General features: G+C 34.5%; 1 protein-coding gene across 1 annotated transcript; it reads left to right on the top strand.

Annotated features, from left to right (window-relative positions):
- Positions 1–786: 786 nt before the first annotated feature.
- Positions 787–6764, top strand: LOC131066668 (glucan endo-1,3-beta-glucosidase 8). Its single transcript, XM_058001479.2, has 2 exons — positions 787–1567; positions 5596–6764. Exons 1-2 carry the CDS (start codon positions 1230–1232, stop codon positions 6704–6706), a joined length of 1449 nt encoding a protein of 482 aa, XP_057857462.2. The 5' UTR covers positions 787–1229; the 3' UTR covers positions 6707–6764.
- The last annotated feature ends 2053 nt before the right edge of the window (positions 6765–8817 follow it).

Below are 8817 nucleotides of genomic sequence, written 5' to 3'. Positions count from 1 at the left end.
ATATACAAAAATCTTAAATTATAAGAATCATATATATTACATATTAATGTTAAATGATGATAAGTTAACAATTATTTATGACAAATGTCAAAATCTCAAATTAGATCTATTATGACAAGTTTCTAAATTCACAATTTTATTAAAAATGTTAAAAAAAAATAAAATTGAGTAAGTTTCTAAATTCATATAAGAAAATAGAAACTATTCTAAAAATTCATGGTAAAATATTTTAAAAATAAAAAACAACTATATCTTATCATTTCAAAATATAAACAAATTTCTAAATTTACATTTAAGACAATTTTATTAAAAATATCTAAAACTAAATTGACTAAGATTTTAAATTCCTATAAGAAAATAGAAAATTATTCTAAAAGTTTATATTAAAAGTGTATTAAAAATTAGAAACAATTATATCCTATCATTCCATAATATTCTAAATAAATTTAAATTTTTATAATAAATATTCCAAAATAATATATATTTAATATTATAAATTAGAATACTATATTACTTATAATAAATTTTTACGATTTATTAGTTAATTAGAATGTCACATATACAGTTTTATAAAAAATATAGCAAGTCAATCTATACGACCCAATAAATTTTTAAGTTGTCATATACGATCCAATAGTAGAAAAACGGCCCGTCAAAGACAATCCACGTCAGTGACTTCCGCAAAGCACTTTCACATTTTCATTCTATGGGACACTCTAACACGATTTCAAACTTTCAAGCTCATAGCCTATTTAGTAATTTGTCAAAAAAAAAAGTTGATGGGATTGGAGATTTCTCCGGAAAGACACTGCAATACAGCAAAATAGCATTAAAGATTCAAATAGACCTTGAGAAAACACAAAGGAACCGACGCGGTTATAACCCTCTATGTTTTCGGGCTTCTATATATATACAAGGAGTGCAAAGGTAAACACAACCAATCTTTTCAATTTGTAGTGAATGTCGACTAACAATGGGCCCATTTTAGAGTGCGTACAGTCAGAATCTCCACTATAAAAGATCGCGTCTAAGATAACATCAGAAATTCAATCCAGGAGCTTCAGGTGGAGCTCCTGAAAAGCCCAAGCAGACCTAAAATCTGGGATTTGATTTCGAGCTTTGCGGAAGCATTGATTTGTTTTTCAATGCTTTGAAGCATTGATTTGTTGAATGTTTTGAAGCATAGATTTGTCATTGAGTTGTCTGAAGCATAGAATTGACATTTTATAATGGAACGAGGTTGGAGTTTTCTATTGATTTCTATTATGGTGGTTGCAATGATGGCCTGTGAAGTGGAAGGAGTTGGTGTGAACTGGGGAACCATGGCTTCGCACCCATTGCCTCCCGACATTGTTGTGCAGATGCTCAAAGACAATGGGATTGACAAAGTAAAATTATTTGATGCGGACGAAAACACTCTCAAGGCTCTTGCAAAGACTGATATCGAGGTCATGGTGGCCATTCCGAACAATATGTTGCAGCATCTTTCCGAAAGCTACAAGGCTGCCAAGAAATGGGTGAAGAACAATGTAACTCGATATAGCTTCGATGGCGGTGTTAATATCAAGTATGTGTTTATCAGCTCTTTAGGCTGTCCTTTTTGGGGGTTTAACGTTTGTCGGTGCAGCTTTGCCTAAGTTCCCTACATTATTTGATGTTTGTGTTGTGTTTTTGAGTTTTTGTGGAATATTTAGATTTGGGTTTGTTTAATGATTTATTCTTTTATTGTGCTTCTGAAGCTTTTTGAATTCATACCCCTTTTTAATTTTGGGAGCAAACCATGAAAGCTTCAGTGGCGGAGCTGTTTTAGACTCCCGACCCTGAAAATGCAGATGTTAAGTATTTTTTCTCTTTTATTTTGAGCTCTTATTGGTAGTCGGGAAGAGAGACCATCGTAGGAAATGAAGATTGTAATTGCTGGGTTAAATTTCACTTTGTCATTAAAGTGGAACAAATCAAGGCAGGCTCAGTTCCGTTGGTGCTTATGATCAGTATTTGAAGAGGGGTCCTGTAATTGTTGGTGCATGTTCTAGAATGATGAGTGTGACATCAACCACCGTACAGGCGTCCTGCCATCTATTTGATTTGTGAGCAACATTTTTGGGATTCAGTGCTCTTAATGTAAACTTGACCTCTGAGATCTACGCTTAGATCAGTGTCCGATCTTGTTTCTTAGATACTAGTAATTTTAGGCGAAATTATTTTGGGTTTATTGGTTTTCATGCTTTAATTGGGCTCTTCAAGCTTTTTAAACACACCCATTTTGATAATCAAAGTTGTGGTGGAACAAAAGAAATCATTCTTAGTTTACGCGCCTGATCCGTAACAGTTGTACTGTAATTGTTGTAAGATTTAAATTGGTTTTTAGGGTGTATGGTACCATTGAACTCCCAATACTTAACGAAGCATTTCCATTTTGGATCAGATTTTAGTAGAACAAACCCTGGCAGCCTGAATCACACTAAATGTTTCTAGTTCCTAAACAGCTGCCCTGCCAGTTGATGGTTTTTGTGACATACATTTTATCAGATTCATTTCTCTTGATCTAATTATTTTCGACTAACCCCACTCTTAGACCAGTGGATCGGATTTTCTGGTTTTTTATGCTTTCATTGAACTTCTCAACCTTTCTGAAAGATAGTCATCTTCAAGATTGGAGTTAAATAGTAACAATATATGGTAGCTGTTTTAGACCCCTGCTCCTTTACAGGGGACTGCAATTATTCGTGCAAGATTCATATGATCTCATTAGACATTATTTTCCTGTATAAAATTAGTGAACAATACTTCTCTGTTAAGAATCTCCATGGCCATCTTCAAACATTCCTCATAATCCTACTGAAAATCATATTTTATCATATAACACAATCAGAAGATTCCAGATTTACTATCTAATTATGCACTACAAAGATACTAATAGCAATAGAAAACTCCAGTGGTTCCTCAAAACAATCCTTCATCTATCAATTATTTAGTCTTCCCTATGATTCTCCCATGGCCTAATTTATATGCCACACAATTAGGAATCTTTGAACTTGACATCAAGTCAATATGATGAGCAATTTCCCTCACTGTAAAATTTATTAGGATCTTTGGAGGTAAATGTTTGCAAACTGTTGGCACAGATTCTATATTTCTGCTCTCGTACTTTGTTTCTTACTGGTCTATCATCTTCTAGTAACAAGTAACATAGCATCTCTTCGTTCATGGTTCATTAAAATTCCGGCAGAATATGCATATCTGTCCCAGCTAATTTGTTTGGCTGCAGTTTGTTTTTTGTCTTTATACATGCCTATTTTGTAGATAGCATCAATATTTTGCGTTTTACTTATCCTTTTAGATTATGAAGTTTGTCTGAACAAAGTCTGAAAGGACTTTGGTCCTTAAATGCTTCATTGTTAGCCACAATTTTGATTTTCTCATTCACCTCAATTTTTCTGCATGTAGTTCTATTAATAGTTTATTGGATTTCATTTGTTGTAGCAGATTTCATTCTCCCTGGTCTTCTTTATCTATTTTCTCCATTTCAATAAATTATGAATGCATTTTTTCCTGAAGAAATATATAACAAATTTTTTACATCAATTCAGCATATGGTTACAGGGAAAATCTCTGCATTAATGGGTTAAGTACAGAAAGCACTTTGGCCTTTGCCCCAGTGGGTTAAGAATTCACACCTTTTTTAAGATCGATCAAGCTTATCTTGCACAATTGAAATGAACTCATCTAAAAGTGTGTTACTCTCCATTATCGAATGGAAGCTCATCAGTACCAGCCGAGTTTTAACAGTTAATCTGGGAAGAAATTTCCTTCTTTCATCTAGATCAACTTCTTTGTTTTTTGCAGTGCTGTTACTGTTTTCTCATTCCTTTTAAAAATAATCAATCCTTAACCTGCTCTCTAACACCTCGATTACTTTATAAAGCTCTTCCTCCAGATTCCTTACACTGCTAGAAATCTTTACTAGGGGGGCAACCAGGTTTAAAAATCTTCTGCACAATAGTAACACACTCCATAGTACCGGCAGACTTCTGCCAACCAAATTTTATCAATCAATCTGTGTAGAAATTTCTTTGGAAGTTTCATATTTCGTCTAACTTCATTTAGGCTTCTTGATTTTATAGAACTTTTTAATTTCTATTGTCTAGGCCAATTTGTTTGTTTTAAGTAATGTTACTGTTTTCTTCTTCACCTTCCAGGTAATCAAGCCCTCTCCTGCTCTCTAACACCTCTACTGTTCTGTAAATTGCTTCTATGATCTATCACATCACTTCTACCACTAGCAATCTTTACCAAGTGGGGATAGCTGGGTTTAAAGGCATATCCTAACCTGAGCAGAGGTGACAAGATTTGAAGATTGTGGTGTAACAAATATCAGGTGGATTTTAGTGTGACCCAGGTTTAGTGGAGTATATCTAAAGGGTGAGGCAGGCTTAAATCTTATAGAATGTCATGGGGGCTTAGCCCACAAAAGAATGAGATCCAAGAGTACCTTACCTTACATCGCATTAAATGTAGTCCATAATCATATCCAAGATTTACCAATATCAAATACAACCCTTAAAAGAAGATTGTCTTAAATAAAATATAATTTTGTTTTGTATCTTTTAAGTAGCGAACATAAAGCTCCCTGTTGATGGAAATCTAGGGAAATTATAATTGCCTTTTTGCCTTATACATCTGGAATCAACTGGAACTAAAAGAGTATAAACCACAGCTGATTCCAGATATTAAAGGTAAAATGTTTACCCCTTTCACTTCACATGGGTGAAGCATTGCTACTTCCTATTTTAATCGACTATTAATTTGTTTTGCTTTTGTCCTCTCTCCAGACTATTGATGCTTTATAAATTTTGTTTACACATACATTGAAATTCAATTGCAATTGACATATTTCATTCGGTATTGGATTCCTAGTAAGAATTCTTTGTAATTTGACTTGCATTTGAAAAATATTGTAAGAATTCTTTGTAATTTGACTTGCATTTGAAAAATATTGTCATTGTTTATTAGTGTCCCACAGGCTTCCTCACATTGCTCGAAGTTTTCTGAATAAGCTCTGCAGCACCTGCAAAGATGCAGATGTGTAATCGATTTGTTTTCCTTAGCATAATTTGCTTCTCTGCTCAAATCATTTGGGGATGCCATTGAATTGCACCGCTCAAGTAAATGTTTAGTGGCACGTTTTTTCTTATCTTGATCATTTTCTTGTCTACTAAGATAGTATATCCATTCTAGGTTTTCATAGTTTCATACCATGCTGGTGACTCACCCTTCCCAAGTACATGCTTAGTAGCATATCGGTTCTGGGCTCTCATAGTTTTGTGGCACGCCAGTGAATCACCCTCCCCAAGTACAACATATGTGATTTCTTATGTTGCTCATGCTGATGCCTTCTTCCCTTTTATGACATGGTAAATCAATTTCTACGCTCTTGTAGTTTCAGAATATGTCTTGGAATTGAGAATTTCATTGAGATTCAGAGAAGGTTTCAGGAGAAACATTTGCACGTAACTTTGTTTATATTGATGTTGCTTTTATTGTTATGCTGAAATGTTCACTTAAGAGATTAGTGTTTTGACTGATCATGTGCAGATATGTTGCGGTTGGAAATGAGCCTTTCCTAACGGCATACAATGGCTCTTATTTGAATAACACTCTTCCTGCTTTACAGAACATTCAAAAAGCTCTTAACGATGCAGGCTTAGCAGATAAAGTTAAAGTTACTGTGCCCCTCAATGCAGATGTTTACAATTCCCCAACTGACAATCCTGTACCATCTGCTGGGGTTTTCAGAGAAGATATTCATGATCTGATGGTACAGCTTGTGGAATTTCTGAATGCTAATGGAGCACCCTTTACAGTCAATATCTATCCCTTTTTAAGCTTATATGCTGATGAGAGCTTCCCTGTGAATTTTGCTTTTTTTGATGGTGACAGTACACCAATTGCTGATGGAGAGATCCAATACACCAATGTATTTGATGCAAATTTTGATACATTAATTGCTTCTTTGAATAAGGCTGGATTCCCCAATATGACTATCATTGTGGGAGAAGTGGGTTGGCCCACAAATGGTGATAAGCGTGCCACTATTGATTATGCACAGAGGTTCTATCAGGGGCTTATGAAGAAATTAATGAATGGCCAGGGAACGCCTCTTCACCCTGGAAGCTTTGCAGTTTATCTGTTCAGCCTTCTTGATGAGGATGTTAAAAGTATTGCACCAGGTAGCTTTGAAAGGCATTGGGGGATTTTTCAATATGATGGACAGCCAAAATACCAACTACAATTTTCAGGTCAGAATGGAGGGTTGGTTGCTGCTAAAAATGTCCAGTATCTGCCTCAAAAGTGGTGTGTATTCAATCCAGATGCTGCAAATACCTCCACATTGCTTGACAGCATCACCTATGCCTGTGAGCGTGCTGACTGTACTGCTTTGGGTTATGGATCATCATGTAACAGCTTGGATGCTCAGGGCAATGCGTCTTATGCATATAACATGTATTTTCAGGTGAATAATCAGTACACCATTAACTGTGATTTTGAGGGACTAGCAAAAATAACGGACGAAAATGCATCAACAGGTTCATGCAATTTCCCATTACAAATTATAACTGGTGGAGCAGAGAGATCTATCATGGCTCATATGAATTGGGCTATGGTCATTGTTGGTATCGTTGTAATCCTTTTGTCCTCTTTCTAGAGGATCTGGTGTATCAATTCGTTAATTTGATATTCAGATTTTTGCTTTTCCATGCTCATTTTTAGTGTCATTTAATCAGATAATATTTAATTATTCTTTGTACTCTAAAAGATCAGGCTGACAAATAAATGTTTATTCTTAAAATTTATACAAAAAAAGAAGTAAGCTTATCATTTGAGATACTGGTTTCAAGATTTCTCACAGCATTCATTTCAAGTACTACTTGACTACCTGCCTAAGCAGACACTGATGAAAAAAATTGAATTCATGGTAACTAGATGGTTATATGTATTTGAAATTATTACGATTCAGTAATGTCACTATTTTGGTTGAATTCAACCTTCATGCTTGATAATCTCTAGATTTTTTTAACTGGACTAGCTCTCAGTTAACAATGGTGCTCGGAGTTTTATTTTAGGGTATTGCCATTCCATTGAGAATCGTTTGCTACTATAAATAAGACAGATAGGCTCTACAGCATTTCTGTTTGTGGGATATGATTATGCAAGCTGCACTAGATGGTTTATGTATATGTGAATTTGCTCTGGCTTTCATTTTATGTAGATAGCATCTAACTGTGATATATTTTATTTGGGCAAACTATTAAAGATCATAGTTATTGGTTTCAAACCAACATCAAATTTGCAACTAATAAACTCCCTCATTCAGAATAGAATAGCAGTTATCAATATTTCATTGTGTTTTAGGTATTTTTTTTCTTTAGCTTATTTTTTGAGCCAAAATTGTAAGATTAAGCAAATTTTGAAGTGTATTCGCTCAAAAGACCGCAGTTTGAAATATGTTCAAAATTCTGCATCATTAAACTGTGGTCACATGATATGATAAAATTACTTGTTTATAATTATATACATAATGGTCTTAATAGATATGAGTTAGCCGCCACTGATGATTTAGCTGTTTGTTAATTGGCATTTTGGAAGTTCAAAAAATTAGCCAATGAAGACCAAAGGTCTGCACCATTTAAACTGTGGTCACATAATATGAAATTTGAATAGCATTGCTTGTTTATAATTATATATAATATATATAATGGCCACAATAGTTATGAGTTAGCTGCCGCTAATACTCTGTACAAGCCACCCTATTAACGTTGGAAAGAAGGTAATGTTTTGAAGGGTTGAGACAACCCAAAACATTGGCTAAGCTGAAGTTACTTTACTGCCAAAATCCATCTGGGACTTGCAGATGGCCTCATCTCTTTAACATTTCAGGCCTTAGCACATAAAACAAATTGTGGAGCAAGTTTCTTAATGAAGCAAGTTTCATTAAGGTTACATTGTACCCTAGTGCCATTTGTACCTTGTTCCTTCAATACTCTCTGATTGAGCGTAAAACATACTTAAGCTACATAAGTGATAGAATGGACCCTCGAGTGTTTTAAATATGCAAATATCACTTAAATGCAATGGGTACCAAGAGAACCATTTACATGGAGAGATCTGTCCTTATGATACAGATCAGTGCTGCTATTCTCTAAACTTATACTGAAACAGATAAAAAATGTAGCCTAATGTGTTAATAATTTCATTTTTTTCAAAAAGACATTAAAAAATAAAGGTAGAAGATGTTTATAAAAAGTAAGTGCAAAAGAAGGGTGAGAGTGTCTGTCTGGTATTTAGTGAAGATTTTGATGCTTGTTTCGAATTAGGAGGCAAAACCAATCCTTTGACTTATTTTAACTTTTTTGGGTTCTCCAGGTTTGTGTTAGACAAAATTGCACATGGTTCTGGTCAGGTGTAGTAATGCCCATATGACCGCGGGCCCATTCCTCTTTTATGTTGACATTATATACAATTGTTGCCACATCTTCTATGATACCTACAATCCAACACGAAGAAAAATTGATACGTAAGGGCAGATAGTTCCATTGGCACTTTTGACGACCAGCCTTAGTCAAATCTCCAAAAGGATTTGGAAAAGGATCAGTGAAGTGTAGTTGCAGCTAAAAGATACAGCAATGGAGTTTTTGCAACTAGTAAGAACAATCTATTGTATTTTATCTGTGTATTCCCAAGTGCAACCGTGTGCTTCTATCCTCTTTTTTAAATGTGTTGTCTTATAAACATTTTTAATTACTTCTCTGTTATAAA

The sequence above is a fragment of the Cryptomeria japonica genome, chromosome 3 (assembly GCF_030272615.1).
Source record: "Cryptomeria japonica chromosome 3, Sugi_1.0, whole genome shotgun sequence".
In the NCBI taxonomy this organism is placed as follows: Eukaryota; Viridiplantae; Streptophyta; class Pinopsida; order Cupressales; family Cupressaceae; genus Cryptomeria; species Cryptomeria japonica.
Note: the sequence above shows the minus strand (reverse complement) of the source record. Positions and strands in the feature narration are given on the sequence as shown.